This window comes from Poecilia mexicana, unplaced genomic scaffold (genome assembly GCF_051168715.1).
Source record: "Poecilia mexicana isolate PSO_F unplaced genomic scaffold, ASM5116871v1 scaffold_12, whole genome shotgun sequence".
NCBI lineage: Eukaryota > Metazoa > Chordata > Actinopteri > Cyprinodontiformes > Poeciliidae > Poecilia > Poecilia mexicana.
In genome coordinates, this window is record NW_028263381.1 from 25,726,758 (window position 1) to 25,741,001 (window position 14,244).

Here is a 14,244-nt window from a genome sequence, read left to right on the forward strand (position 1 = left end):
CTTCCAATTTCTATTTTTTTGTGATTTCCTAACTATTTAGGCCAAAATGAACACCTTAGCATTATATATATATATATATATATATATAATTTTTTAAATTAAAATTTTACAGCATGTCCATTGTAGTGGACATCAGGACTATTTCAGTCTGAATTATGACAGAATTCAAAAAAATGGAAAAATGTACAGATTATTGTTTAATGAATCACATTAACCCAACAAGAGGTCAAATTTGAAAAATACATTTAATAATCAGAAGTTATCTATTTCTGGTTGCAGTCTATTGCTTGTTACTTGAAATAAAAACCAAAAATGGCTGCAAACTGCAGGGGTGTCGCTAAACACTATTGCCCAAGAAATAAAGACTTTATTTATTTTTACTTAATTGTTTATGTTTTATTTATTTAGAACATGATAGAAATATAAAATACATGAACAAGGAATATCAGCACACATGACCTATCTTGGCTTTTCCAGGGTCAAAATCTTCTGGACTAAAAAATCAAAAGTGCAGGAAAATGATGAGGAATAAGTTCTGCAAACTTCTCAAAGGGTCTTCCAGCAACTGGAACCATTATGATGAACCAAAGAATACCAAAGCCACACCAATTACCAGAAGATGGGCCACTGTGAACAGAAGGGAGCATCTTAGCTGACTGTGGTTTGACGATAAACCTGTGGTGATGGCCTCCACCATTTATGAGAAAGATCTAAACAATATTTGCAGTTGATGGTCAAAGAAAAAAACTTGTGTCCATGATCTTTAGGACCAAATGGTGGTCATAGAGATCCAACACTTGGATCTTTATGACCAAATGTTGAGCTTTCATCGAATGTCGACCAGAACCAAGAAATGGACATTCCCATCACAGATGCATGGCCCTAGACAAACATATAAATTAGGTGCTTGGAACGCTCCTCGGACCGATTGGTCCAAACGGTTCAAATCGTTTTTATGACTTTCCACATAGACTGTGAATGTAAACCAGATGCACCTGATGCTCAAAACACTTTTGGTAGAAATGCACCAAAAGTGCACATGTGTCAAATTTGAAGTGTCAAGTGCGTTTTTGACGTGTAATGCGTATGGGGAGAACGCACCATGAGTCCGTCTCTTCATCAGATTGTCCTGGATGTGATGAAGTTCCCTACCAGAGGCTGATACTTATTATCCTCATCTTCATCTGACAACTCCAGGTCTGAATCTCCTTCTACTATTTTGTGGAGAATCCTGTTTCACCTTTTTCTCCTACAACAATGTGGAATCATTAAATACACTGAAATAGTCCTGATGTCCATTATAATTGACATTCAGAAAATGTCTGTTATTTCTAAACATAAATTATTAAATTGTTTTTACTGGTCAAAATATTATTATTGGTATTTAACAAGAATATAAATAATTATGACAAAAATAACAAAAGAAAAAAATATCTGACTCCTCTACCTTCTTTCTAGAAAACGTGGTTTCTGGCAGGTAGGCCATCTTGATTTAGGAAAAAAAAGGGACTTCCTGGTTTGCAAATGTATCACATGACACATCCCTGGAAAGCCCAAGATGTCCTCTAAAGAGTACTGTAGGGCTAGAAAGGGTAACTCAAAGTATGAACAAAAAATAAGCTTCAACAATATGTCCATTATATTGGACATAAGTCTATGGGCCGGGTCTCAGGAGGTTACAAATAAAATTTGATTGATTGATTCTAAACTGTTTTTAACATGTAACATTTTAACACAAGTTATGTTTGATACAGAAGATGATGTAGCCCTGGAGCTGCTGCCAGTACTGCTCCCTGCTCCACTTTACTCATTTGGGAGAAGGAAGTTCAGATGGTTTCATTGATATCCAGCCTGCAAGTCAACCTTCATCTCTGAATCATGCTCAAATTGTTTGCTGTTTATATAAGTGCATCACTAATGGCCTCTCTCCATCAGATTGGGACAAACCTGGTGGTGCATCTACAAAATGCGACAACATGGAACTTGTATGTCCTCATGCAGGGAGACGGAGAAAATCCTAAAGTCTCGTTAAAAATGCTCCTTGTTTAATGGCTGAAACTTTTAATTGTAGATTGCAGAAAATCGTAGCTAACGCTTTCTCGTAAAAAGTCTGTTTTAAAGCAGAGTGTGGTGTTTCTCTTCATGCGTTTACTTCTCATGATGAATCTCCTTCTTGTACACGTCGTCTTCTGAACGCTTTAAAAACTGCCAACGATTTCTGAGCCTGTTGGGAAACTTGTACAGAGGTCGTCCTCCGTCGTCAAGAAGCTCCCGTCTTTACGGCAGCTGTAATCGCAAAATAATCTTTTCGTTTGTCATGGAAAACTTCACCATCTGGATCAGTTTTTCTGTAGGGAACACAGTAAAAACTGGTCCCAGAGTTTCTCCTCATCTTCCGACAGTGAGCCACCCCGTCCAGGGTGGTTCTTCTTTTATGAACCATTAAAAACCTATCCCAAAGTCAGTCTGTCTTCCTCAGACAGTCTTCTTTTGTGAGAGGCCCAAAAACTTGTCCCAAAGTTTCTCCTCATCTTCCTCAGAAGAAGAGGCTGAGCCACCCCGTCCGGGGTAGTTTAGTCTTTCCTGATCCTCAGAGTGATCTGCCTTGTCTGGAGTCGTTTTGTCTTTGGGAACAGTACTTCTGGCTGGGGCTCCACAGCTGGTCCTGTGGGCTAAACCTGCTGCCCGGTCCAGGGAACGTTCAGAGACACCAGAGGATCCGCCATTTATCGATGTCTCTTGAGAAAAAGCCAGACATGAAACCTCCCCAGCCGGGTCAGTTTGATCAGTTCGAACATCTGCAGTCCTGTTTTGTGAAGTCTCTGTAGACTGAGGATCTGCCGCCTGTTCAACACAAACTTTCCCAGCCGGGTCAGCTTGTGCTTTGGGACGGGATGGAAGTCCGTCCCAGAACCAATCTCTAGATCTAGAAAATAGATTTAGAGTTTTGTTTTCTTTACCTGCTGCGATATAAATGTTTTTTTTCCATTATTATTTTGGTTGTGGCAGGAAATTATTCAGATTTTATAAACTTTTGCAAAGCAAAACTTTCTATAATCTTTAACTCAATTTTTATATATTTTTGAACTATCTTGTTCTGAACTTGTTAGTCACTAATGATGTAATTTGTTGCAGAACTACTATTGGGATTGATTAAACTCAGATCTTAAACATAATAAATGAACAGAAAAGTATCACAGAAAGTGTTTTTCGTCTCTGTTTCAGTTGCCAGGAGCAAAGTTTTCATGAGGCTCCCATCTTTACGGCAGCTGTAATCGCAAAATAATCTTTTTGTCATATAAATCTTCACCATCTGGATCAGTTTTTCTGTAGGGAACACAGTAAAGACTGATCCCAAAGTCTGTCTTCTTCCTCCGACAGTGAGCAACCCCGTCCGGGATGGCTCTTCCTTTGTGAACCGTTCAAAACCATCTTGGTTGTTTTCGAGAGGAGTGGCAGGAGAAATCGTTAGCTAGGACTTTCTGCAGTGTGTGGCGTTTCTCTTCATGCGTTTGATTCTCATGATGAATCTCCCTCTTGAGACACGTCGTCTTCAGAACGCTTTAAAAACCGCCAACGATTTCTGAGACTGTTGGGAAACTTGTACAGAGGTCGTCCTCCGTCGTTGTCATGAGGCTCCCGTCTTTACAGCAGCCGTAATCGCAAAATAATCTTTTTGTCATAGAAAGTCATGGAGCTAACTCGGCCAGGGCCGTTCTTTTTAGAACAGTTCAAAAACTGGTCCCAAAGTCTTTCTTCTTTCTCTGACGGTGAACTAACTCGTAAGGGCTCGTTTTTCTGTTGGGAAAAGTTCAGAAACTGGTTCCAAAGTTTGTCCTCTTCTTCTGACGGTGAGCTAGCTCATCCAGGGTCGTTCTTCTTTTGGGAAATTACAGCTGCTGGAAAATTCAAATAAATAAAGACAAAAAATAAATAAATTAGAAAATGTTACTAAATATAATGTTTTGTTTTTTTGTGTTTTGCAGAACACATCAGACATGAGCTGCTGAAGTTTCCAGACGATGAGAGAGAAGATGTCGTCATTTTGTTCTTGGCTCATTCGCTTCCAATGGCTGTAAGTCAAAAAGATCTGGGATTTATTGATGGGGCTTATTAATCAATTACATCCTGATTCGTATTAACTTAAAGGGTTTTTAAGAAGTTTTGTTGCGATTTACATTAAAGCCGAAACTGCCCTCTGAATGAGACTCTATAATACCTTGAAAACTAAATAGAAACTTAAAATATAATATATTGACAAAGTTCTGGAAAGGCAACCTTTACTTTTTGGAAAGTAGATTGTGATGTTCAAGAATGTTTCTGGAAAGTAACTTAATTAATCTGGAAAAGTAGCCTTTAAATTGCGCTGAAGTACTTTGGATGTTCTAGTGAAGCAAGGTGCAAGTCACCAAAAACTAATGCACAAGTTTAAAAGTACCTTGTAAAACCCTGGAAATCAGCTTGAAATCTTAGCATGAACAATTTGAAAAAGGAACAAAGTTCTGGAAAAGTAACCTTCAAGTTTCAGGAAAATCCTCAGTAATTTCTGCTAAAGTAGCATGAGCATTCTCTGGAAAGTAACATGGAACATTCTAGAAAATGTCTGCAAGTGCAAATGCAAGTTTTAGACAGTATGTGCTGCAAAAATGTTTAAGTTTGAAGAAAATAACCTGAAAGTTCTGACAAAGCAAGATTTACACTTTTAACTTGTAAATAAGTTAAAATTATTCTCAACCAGCCATTGTACAATCTGGAATCAATGCAGTGACTGTAATAATACATACCGGCTTCATGGCTCCGTCCTCCGTCCGCCATGTTGTCGATCTCTACTGCTTACCACACTCTGCCTTGCTGTACTGTGTTATAACAAAAATAAAATAATAACCGGAAGGTCACTTTTCCTTACAAATATGTGAGTGTTCACTATTGACTAGATGTGAAATCATAACTTACTGAATTTCTCTTCGTGGCCTCGGCACCGTGGTCTGAGGACCGCGGTAAAGCTAGCCGGCTCTGACTCCAGCCGGCCCAGCACACAATATACAAGTGCGCGGTCGCTCAAGACATTATGGTACACCCATTTACGTGCTGCTTTCACAATAAAAGCGCACATCCGGTCCATGTTAGAGCTACTCAAATCCAGCCGCAGCATTTGCAAACAGAAAATAATATATGCTGAGAAACTAATACAAAAAAATATATATATATGTAGTCATTTTTTATCTTTTCCATCTAAGTTGCCGTGCACATTGCTGAGAAACTCTCTGTTTCCAAAGACTCCTACCACTTCTGGATGACAGAGGGACACCTCTAGAACAGAACCAGAAAGTGGCAACCAGATCTGATGTGGGATTTCAAAATAAAAGCCTATCAAAATAGTCATTTTTTAAAATCTTTTCCCCTAAGTTGCCGTGCCCATTGCTGAGAAACTCTCTGTTTCCAAAGACTGCTACCACTTCTGGGTGACAGAGGGACACCTCTAGAACAGAACCAGAAAGTTGCAACTAGATCTGATGTATAATTTCAAAATAAAAGCCTATCAAAAAGTCATTTCTATCTTTTCCATCTAAGTTGCCGTGCACATTGCTGAGAAACTCTCTGTTTCCAAAGACTCCTACCACTTCTGGATGACAGAGGGACACCTCTAGAACAGAACCAGAAAGTGGCAACCAGATCTGATGTGGAATTTCAAAATAAAAGACCATTAAAGTAGTAGTTTAGATCTATTCCACCTAAGTTGCCGTGCCCATTGCTGAGAAACTCTCTGTTTCCAAAGACTGCTACCACTTCTGGATGACAGAGGGACACTTCTAGAACAGAACCAGAAAGTGGCAACCAGATCTGATGTGTAATTTCAAAATAAAAGCCTATCAAAAAAAGTCATTTTTTATCTTTTTCCCCTAAGTTGCCGTGCCCATTGCTGAGAAACTCTCTGTTTCCAAAGACTCCTACCACTTCTGGGTGACAGAGGGACAACTCTAGAACAGAACCAGAAAGTGGCAACTAGATCTGATGTATAATTTCAAAATAAAAGACCATTAAAGTAGTAGTTTAGATCTATTCCACCTAAGTTGCCATGCCCATTGCTGAGAAACTCTATGTTTCCAAAGACTCCTACCACTTCTGGATGACAGAGGGACACCTCTAGAACAGAACCAGAAAGTGGCAACTAGATCTGATGTGTAATTTCAAAATAAAAGCATTTCAAAATAGTCATTTTTTATGTTTTTCCCACCAATTTGCCTTGCACATTGCTGAAAAACTTTGTGATTCCAGTGACTTCTCTCACTTCTGGGTGACAGAGGGACACCTCTACAAGACAACCAGAAAATATCAAACACATATGATCTATAATTTCAAAATTAAATCCCTTTAAAATAATACGTTTTTATTTTTATATACACAAATAAGTAGAAAATGTAAAGAGCTGCCTCACTCAATCATCTTTTTTATATACAGATTTTTCTATAATCTCCTATACATGTACTACTTATATACAAACCAGATTTCAAAACAGGTGTGACACTAAACAATTTGTGAATAAAAACTGAATGCAATGATGTGGAGGTGGCAACATATAATATTTTATTCGTAATAGAACATAGATGGCAGATCAAAAGTTTAATCTGAGTAAATGGAACATTTTACAGGAGATATATGTTGAGTCAAAATTTCACAATGTCTATAAATCCCAAAAAAGTTGGAACACGGACATTTTGACCACTCTGTGGCATCTCCCCTTCTTCTTACAACACTCAGACGTCTGGGGACAGAGGAGACGTCACTGCACCTCAAACAGGAATGCCACTGTCAAGGAAACAACAGCATGGGCTCAGGAATACTTCCAGAAAGCATCGTCAGTGAGCACAATCCACCCTGCCATCCGCCGCTGCCAGCTGAAACTCTACAGTGCAAAGAGGAAGCCATTTCTAAGCAGCTCCACAAGCTCAGTCGTTTGTACTGGGCCAGGAGTCATTTAAAATGGAGTGAGGCAAAATGGACGACTGTTCTGTGGTCAGACGAGTCATGATTTGATGTTCTTTATGGAACACTGGGACGCCATGTCATCCGGACTAGAGAGGACAAGGATAACCCAGGTTGTTATCAACGCTCCGTTCAGAAGCCTGCATCACTGATGGTCTGGGGCTGCATGAGAGCTGGTGGCCTGGGCAGCTTGCATGTCTGGAAAGGCCCATTAAAGCAGAGAACCATGTTCAGGTTCTAGAACAACATATGCTCCCATCTAGACGTCGTCTCTTTCAGGGAAGACCCTGCATTTTTCAACAAGATGATGCCAGACCACATTCTGCAGCCATCACAGCATCATTGTAGGAGAAGGATCCGGGTTCTGAAATGTCCAGCCTGCAGTCCAGATCTTTCACCTATAGAGAACATTTGCCGCATCATAAAGAGGAAGGTGCGACAAAGAGGCCCAAGACTACATATATATATATATTTTTGTATTAGTTTCTCAGCATATATTATTTTCTGTTTGCAAATGCTGCGGCCGGATTTGAGTAGCTCTAACATGGACCGGATGTGCGCTTTTATTGTGAAAGCAGCACGTAAATGGGTGTACCATAATGTCTTGAGCGACCGCGCACTTGTATATTGTGTGCTGGGCCGGCTGGAGTCAGAGCCGGCTAGCTTTACCGCGGTGTCTGACGCCTGGCTGTGGAGGCTCGGCCATTTTTCTGGTCTGAAAAAATAAAAGGAGATGCGAGTATTTTTAAGAGTTCAGAACATCACATGTAATAAAAAATACAATACAAAATCTCACCCTACACTTGTTTTGGCATTATGAAAACGACAGACCGCTTTCTGTAATAAACAAACAAAGCAACTCGCCTCGCTATTCATTAAAGCTTTCTTACCGTGAGTTCGGCCTGTTGGACCGCCGCGGTGTCATCTGTTGTTTTCCGCCGGAACGTTGCTTAATATCAAAACGATACTGAAATAGGACTTTTTCCACCATTTCACACAACGCACGGACATTCTCGTTCATGTTGGGTCTCGCAGTAGCCGGTGCAAATCTTCCTCTGGAGTTTAATGGCGGCTGCCTGACCGACTATGAAAGCGCATTACTGCCACCAACTGGACTGGAGTGTTAAATGAAAGTTGACCGAAATAAATACATTCTAAAAGTTATTTTTTCAAAAGTTATGTGACAGTATATTTTATTTTTATTATAATTAATTGCTAAAATGTTTTACTCAATTCTACTTTGAGCTGTCTCCCTTTTAGTTTATACAGAATATAATGATTCATCATCCATGAGTTATATTTAGTGCTTAACTAACAAAACTTAAAAAAACACAAATGTTTATACCCTATCAGAAGGTATCACATACTTTCAACCATTTTGTTCTTCAATTTAAACTTGAGAGTTAAGCAACTGAATACTGATAAATCATCTGTAGTTTCTTAAGTCCTGTATTGTGATGTGGCACGGTGTCACTACCACTCCAACATAGCATGACTCTGGGTCTTTAAAGCAATCACTGAACATTAACATTAGTTTGAATATTATTCACAAAAATACTTTATGTACAATGAACCACTCTGGAACATGTTTTTTATTATTATTTTTGATTAAGTTGTGCAATTCCTCCCATCACAAGATAAATCTTCAGATGGGAGGAATGTCAAAGATCACGTTTCACAAAAGTCTATTCTATGTATTCATGCATATTCTTCTTTTATATAATCAATTCAACCAAACTAAGTTTTTCAGTGCTCCTAACACACATATAAAATGTATTTTAATAAATAAGATAGATGATTGTTTTAATATTCTTTCTCCAAACATACTTCTTCATGGCATATTTGAGCCAGTTATAGAAGATAGAAAAAAATGTACTTATTTTTTTCTGTCTACAAAACGCCGCCATACATTTGAGTTATTTGCTGAATCTTGCACCAAAAAGAGGTTTGGGTCTGGGAGGAATGTGACATGTTACAGTTTTATAACTGAATAAACTTTAATAAAACACTGAATTCATGAAGTTTGTTGCTGATTAAAACGTTGATGTAACTTAAACTAATTGTCTCTTCTGAGGAAAAACAGAAACGATGCGATAAGATCAGATAATGTGTGAAACTGAAGGGAAGATGATTTTCACGTTCAGACTCATCGTGGTTTCCTCTTTGGCTTCCCTGTAAAGTTTTCATTCTCTTTGTGTATTTTATTATGAATTTTATAGGCAGATGTAAAACTCAAATTATCACGACAAACTAATTTTAACTGGTTTTTTTTATCTCATTTTAACGAGTTTTATCTCATAACATGAAAGTTTCTGGTTGTAATATATAAAACTCGTCTTGTTCTAACCAGAAACTCGCAGTAACGCAGCAGGATCCCCTAATTATTTCCTATTTTTATGGTTTTTCATTCTTGGCCTCTGCAGGTTCCAGCAGTGAGACGTCAGTTATTCACTGACTCATCGTGTAAAAGGAACCTGAAAACACGAAGCAGCAACTGTTTGCTCTTCATCACTGATTGCATCACTAGCAGCAGAGAGCGGTCGGCTCTGAGGGCAGCACGGTCAATAAACTGATCAATACGTTTGGGACTGAAATGATTATCAGTCATAAAAAACCACCTTGCATTAATCTGATAAATAATTGGTGTTTTCCAACCAATAGGAGCTGATGTTTGGTGTAGAAAAGCAGAACTGCATACAGAATCATTTCAAAAGTCTGAAAGGTTATGAAATGTGAGACACAGGAAGAGTTCAGATGACACAAACAGAAAATACGGTTCTCCACCCAGGGCGATTTTCACCAGAGGGCGGAAAAAAAAAGAAAAAGAAATAATGAAATTTTTTTTATTACATTAAAATATATTGTTTTTAATTTATTTAAAAATATATATATTTAAAATAAAAATATTTTTAAAATTTTTTAAATAAAATTATTAAATTAAATTGTGAAATAAACTATTCCTTTGTTCATTTAATGTTTTCATAGTGAATTATCTGATGAGTCATTATATCATAGTGAATTATCTTTTAATGTAGTAATTCATTTGTGTTTTGTTTCCCAAACATCAGAGCTGTTACATCGTGGTGACTCTGATAATTTTTGACCGCCAAACTGGTGTCTTACGACCCCCTCGTGGGTCCCACCCCACACTTTGGGAACCCCAGATTTAAAACACCACAATTTTAAGTAAAACTGGGCAGCTCTGATGGCATATTAGAGTTATGGTAGATAGAAAAAATAAAGCAGTAATATATTTCTGCCAAAAAAAAAAAAAAAACTCAGAATTTTTTAGATTAATCTCAGAAATTTTCTAGAAAAAACTTGGAAATTTTTCTGTTTCAAAAGTTGAAGATATTTTACTTTTGAGACTCTGAATTTTTCAAGTTTTTTCCACAAAATTTCTGATATTAATCTCAACATGTTCGAGTATTTTTGGCAGAAATTTACTTTTACCCCCTTCTTCCTCCAATGGTTTAACAGGCAGCACACCGCCATCTGGTGTAGAATATTTTTAAACATTTCTGTTTGATACTTGAAAAGTGCTCTAAAGACATTTATCCTTAAACAGTTGATGAATACCATATATTTAAATCAATTAGTTGGTTAAAATTAGTTGGTTAATTGTATTAAATTGGATCAACTTGGACTGTTTTTAGGTCCGTTTCTGCTGTAAACATGCAGTTGCAGTTCCTCTGGCGGCCACTAGGCGCCGCTGTGGACTGAACTTCTCAAAATTTATCCTCCAGCACAGAAACAGGTTCTTATGTGAAAACTTCCTTGTTGATGAGCTGCTGGTTTATTTCTGTTCCTCTTTAAGCTTCAGTTTAAACGGAAGAAGGAAATATATCTGAGTCTGAAGGAATGTGGGACACTTTAAAAACAAGAAGCTCGCTAAGCAGAGCAGAAAGTGTTTTTATCTGCATAAATCAGGAAATAGCAAAAGAAAAACACCTAAAGTTTCGAACATTCACAGTCAAAACAAAAATTTTATATGTATGTATACATATATATATGTATACAGGCACCACTGTGGTCTTCACCTTCCAGGCCTTCTCCAGTTCCTCTCTGAGGCCCTGGTATTTCTCCAGTTTCTCCTTCTTCCTGATGTTGTGGTCACTTGGTATTGCTACATCCACCACAACGGCTTTCCTCTGTTCTTTGTCCACCACCACAATGTCCGGTTGGTTCGCCATTACCATCTTGTCTGTCTGGATCTGGAAGTCCCACAGGATCTTAGCTCGGTCATTCTCCACCACCTTTGGGGGTGTTCCCCACTTTGACCTCGGGGCTTCCAGTCCATATTCTGCACAGATGTTCCTGTACACTATGCCCGCCACTTGGTTATGTCGTTCCATGTACGCTTTCCCTGCCAGCATCTTGCACCCTGCTGTTATGTGCTGGACTGTCTCAGAGGCCTCCTTGCACAACCTACACCTTGGGTCTTGTCTGGTGTGGTAGATCTGAGCCTCTATTGCAGTGTTTTTCAACCTTTTTTGAGCCAAGGTACACTGTTTTAATTGAAAAAATCTCGAGGCACACCACCAACCAAAAATGTAAACAAAGATACTCTGTAGCCGCCTATATTATATATATAGTCATTCTTATCAAAGTGTCTTGAATAGGAATCAAATAAACACAAAAATGTATTTTTATCACATTTTACATTTCTTATTTCAAATTGCACGTAACATGTCCACTTCAAAAATACACCTGAACACCTGAACAGGGCCACAACAATGTGGTCTTAAATTTAAAGAAGTTGTAGAAAACTTCAAAGTGTTTTACAAACTAATCCACAAGCATTATTTTAGCCAGAATACAGAAAATAATTCTTATTCTGAAAGAAGCAATGATATTTGGGAAACATTTCACTGTTACAATATGAAGATTTTCATGTACAAAATGTCAATATCTGCATATTTTACCCATCTAGTGTGAAACCTGTGCATGTTTGGATGAAAACAGCTGATTTCCTGGCAGAAATTGAAGAAAGACAAAGCTCTTCCTCAACAGCTCTCAGTCTCTCTCTGGTTTCAGTTTTTATAGTATCCAGGCTTGAGAAGCTCACTTCACACAGACATGTTGTGGGAAATGGACCCATGTTCTTTCCAACTACTGCTGAGCTTCATTGTCTTTTCCATCACTACTGTCACAGTCTTGCTAGATACGATGCTCTCACCGCTACCTGCAACATTCATGCATCACTAATTCTCTTGTTTTTAATGTAAAATGCTCTGTACCTACTGCCATCTAGTGGTAAAAAATTACATGATTACGCCGCTAGCCACTACATGGTTTTGTTCACACCGAGCTTAAGTGCAGTGGCTTTATTTCCCTCCTGTAGTCCCAGACCGACAGCCCTCAACTTAAAAGCTGCACCATATGAGTTTGAAAACATTTCTCTGTCGTGCCTGCTGCTAGCATGTGGTTGTTCTAACGCGTTCTTCTTTGATTTACAATTTTGATATCTAATTATTCACTTCCTGCTAGAGAGCCCCCTGGTGGTTGAAGAAAAATACACAGAAAAGCCGCACCGGGCTACAATGCGCATGGTTCAAAGTTTAGGAAAAAAGTAGCAGCTTATAGTCGGGAAAATACGGTACCGTAGGTGAAATTGAATAATTTCCACGGCACACCTGACGATCACTCACGGCACACTAGTGTGTCGCGGAACAGTGGTTGAAAAACACTGCTCTATTGCTCTGGTGTTTAGGGCCTGTTCCTGTGCAGCCAGGATGAGGGCCTCTGTGCTGTCCTTGAGTCCAGCTTTTTCCAGTACATCCTATGTAGGGGCTTGTCTTTAGCGGGGGGCGGGGGGGGGACGCAGGATTACGGTTGACGACATATTCGCGGTTTTAGATTGATTTTTACCCAGAATGCAAATGGAAAAAACCGTCAGCGAAACGGTGACTGGGACTGACGAGCCGTAGTTTGGGGACCCCTGCTCTAGCACCTTGTCCTCTGTTCCCCATTGCCTGAGACATTCGCTGAGCACATCGTCCGTTGAGGCTTTGTCCTTGATGTATTTATGGATCTTGGATGTTTCATCCTGGACAGTGGCTCTCACACTCACTAGTCCTCTGCCTCCTTCCTTACGGCTCGTGTACAGTGTCAGGGTGTATACCACAAAGATTTACTGATTTACTATACCTATACCTATGGTATAGGTATAGTGATCCTGAGTTGTATATCAGTTCATTGGTTTCAGTTATGGTGTTGGCTGCATTCACATCTTCAATGAGACTTTCACTTCACCCTGGCGTCCTGGCTCCTCCCCTTTGTGTTGTACCTCGTCAATCTCAAGTTGTGATAGCAGTTTGTGGATGTTGGAACACTGAGCTACTAGTTGGGCCAGTAGCCCATTTTTCATCAAGGTGCTCTGGTTCCCCAGCACCTGACGCAGACCTTGTTTGGCCGGGCGACGTCTGAGCCGGCATGTCGTGCTTATCAATGTCTCTCATGGTATGAGGTAGGCTATATAGCTCCAAGGGTCTTGCCTAAGGACCCACACTGCATAGCTCAATTGCACTGTTGTAACTGTTTGCCCCAGCCTGGATTCAAACCCGGGTCTCCCAGGTGGAAGACTATATATATAAATATATATAAATATATATATTTTTATATATAATTTTCAAAGCAAAGTTCTTTTGATTTTATTTAATTTCATATTTAGTCAAATTTAAATTACTTACAACATCATTAGGTATATATTTTATAAAATTAATTTTATATTGCTGATTATATTTCTGTTTACTAATATTTTACACTTTGGAATAGCTTGTCAACAAATAATCAATTTCATCTTTGGGATTGATAAAGTATAATCAGTTATATATATTTTTTAAATTCTGATCCTTTATTTGAATCAGTGAAAACCTATAAACAAAAACATCTACTAATTACATATATGTAATATTGATGTTGTTTTAGGCTGTTCAGCCATTAATTTAAACAGTTTTCCATCATGTTTGTTATCTTTTCCTTCAAAATAAAAGCGGCGGCAGTCACCCAGAGCTATTTTATTATTTCATTTAATTACAAAAACAAACTGGTGAGTTTTATCTCTGATCTTTTCTTTCTGCCATCAGGCATCAAATGCGTTCTGTAATGTGGGCGTGTTTAAAGGAACGAGATAAACGTGCATGTGACGCAACACTGATGACCAATGACATCAAGCTAGCAGTTTTAACCAGAAGTTAAGGAGCAAAAAACATTTCATATTAAAAGCATTATACTTTTGAAACGATTTCCTCCTTCACT

The 14,244-nt window shown here is 38.6% G+C and overlaps 1 protein-coding gene across 1 annotated transcript; it reads right to left on the reverse strand.

Annotated features, from left to right (window-relative positions):
* Positions 1-393: 393 nt before the first annotated feature.
* LOC148156284 (uncharacterized) lies at positions 394-4,815 on the reverse strand. The gene is made up of 3 exons (XM_088010660.1): positions 4,785-4,815; positions 2,482-2,990; positions 394-2,429 (listed from the first exon to the last, which is right to left on the reverse strand). Exons 1-3 carry the CDS (start codon positions 4,813-4,815, stop codon positions 2,340-2,342), a joined length of 630 nt encoding a protein of 209 aa, XP_087866786.1. The 3' UTR covers positions 394-2,339.
* Between the last annotated feature and the right edge of the window lie 9,429 nt (positions 4,816-14,244).

Coding starts and splice junctions, on each gene's coding strand:
- LOC148156284 (XM_088010660.1), bottom strand. CDS start 4,815: ATGGCGGACGGAGGACGGAGCCATGAAGCCG. Junction 2,991..4,784: donor AGGACGGAGCCATGAAGCCG/GTATGTATTATT, acceptor AACCAAAATAAT/AATGGAAAAAAAACATTTAT. Junction 2,430..2,481: donor GCCTCTCACAAAAGAAGACT/GTCTGAGGAAGA, acceptor GGTTCATAAAAG/AAGAACCACCCTGGACGGGG.